We start from the raw sequence: 1,611 nt of genomic DNA, 5'->3' as shown, positions 1-1,611 counted from the left end.
ACAAGTATTAATAAGACCACACTTTCACAAGTATTAATAAGACCACACTTTCACAAGTATTAATAAGACCACACTTCCACAAGTATTAATAAGACCACACTTTCACAAGTATTAATAAGACCACACTTTCACAAGTATTAATAAGACCACACTTTCACAAGTATTAATAAGACCACACTTTCACAAGTATTAATAAGACCACACTTTCACAAGTATTAATAAGACCACACCTCTGCAAGCAATTAACACTTCTACAAGGATTTTTATAAAATTGTGCTCTAAAGATCTTTGAAAGTTTTTTCCACGAGAGTTTTTATTAATGCACCATTTGGTGAATGGTCATTAACCAAATGTTTGACAGGTTTAACAGACACCATTTTTAGTGATGTGTTTATATGTATTTAATTATAAAGATGGTTTGTTGCTGTAATATTGAGTAGATTGCAGGATATTGTATAGAAGTTGAATTCCCGCCACAACTAGATAGAGATGCAAACATAAACTTTTAATGTGTGTGAAATACCCATTATCTAAAACTAAATGACTTACTTACAGAAGAAACACTGGAAAAGATTCATGTGAAGATTTTTTGTGATTTCTCTATATCAAAAGTTCATGCATCTAGATGAGAAAGTTTGGTTATAGGTCAATAATCAAAAGATTCATGTAAAGATGTTTTGTGAGGTTTTTGTGTATTTCAGCAGAGTGCAATTTTACCAGCATGCGAGACATAAAGAATTCTTTCCTAACAATACACATTTAATATCTTCATTTGTAGGGATTCAAGACTTTATGTTTTAATTCTCAGAACATGTATATTTCATTCTTAGAAGGTATCGAACATTTACTAGCTTCTCTATAAAGTAGCAATCTTGTTCTTAGTAAACCTCTGGAGTATATTTATTTTATAACATAAACTTGATTGAAAACAATACAGATGAAATAGGGATATTAATATAGTTTGATAAATATTCTAGGCCAAAAGCTTTGTAGTTGAGATCTCTACCTCATTTGAAGATTTCGCAACAGTGATCAGTGAAGACAAACGTTCAGCCACTTTGGATGCTGGAAACGTAAAATTAACATATAACAGTGTAAGTAAATATCAACTGAACTATCAGTGGCATAAAAAACAAGATGAAAATGACCTTGAGACTTCAAGAGAAAGGATTGAATTTACTCATTTTAAATTAATGCTTCTTTTGGACTACTCTATATAAATTTTCAAGCTTAACTAACAACAGTAGGCAGAGAGTTGTTTAACCAAATCAGAATAGTTTTGAAGTACTTTCTATACCCTCCTGAGTGAAATATATTGTTACTGCTCCATTAATAACAAGATATTAAATAATTAATAGAAATGACCTTGGTATTAAACCTCACAGAAATAAACAACAAACATTTCACACTCAGCGTGTTTATTAATAATAATTATTTAACTATAGAGTTTAATACCAAGGTTGTTTTGTGAAATGTTTGTTGTTTATTTCTGAGTCAGCGTGTTTATTAATAATAATTATTTAACTATAGAGTTTAATACCAAGGTTGTTTTGTGAAATGTTTGTTGTTTATTTCTGTGAGTTATGGTGTTTATTAATGATAATTATTTAA

General features: G+C 29.5%; 1 protein-coding gene across 1 annotated transcript in view; it reads left to right on the top strand.

The window, feature by feature from the left end:
- LOC106477376 (pre-mRNA-processing factor 40 homolog B-like) overlaps positions 1-1,220 on the top strand; it is a 5,595-nt gene extending 4,375 nt beyond the window's left edge. Inside the window, exon 4 of the mRNA XM_013937952.2 lies at positions 978-1,220. Coding sequence (XP_013793406.2) covers positions 978-1,220 — 243 coding nt within the window. The remainder of the gene's footprint in view (positions 1-977) is intronic.
- The last annotated feature ends 391 nt before the right edge of the window (positions 1,221-1,611 follow it).

This window comes from Limulus polyphemus, unplaced genomic scaffold (assembly GCF_000517525.1).
Source record: "Limulus polyphemus unplaced genomic scaffold, Limulus_polyphemus-2.1.2 Scaffold14626, whole genome shotgun sequence".
NCBI classification, from domain to species: domain Eukaryota; kingdom Metazoa; phylum Arthropoda; class Merostomata; order Xiphosura; family Limulidae; genus Limulus; species Limulus polyphemus.
Note: the sequence above shows the minus strand (reverse complement) of the source record. Positions and strands in the feature narration are given on the sequence as shown.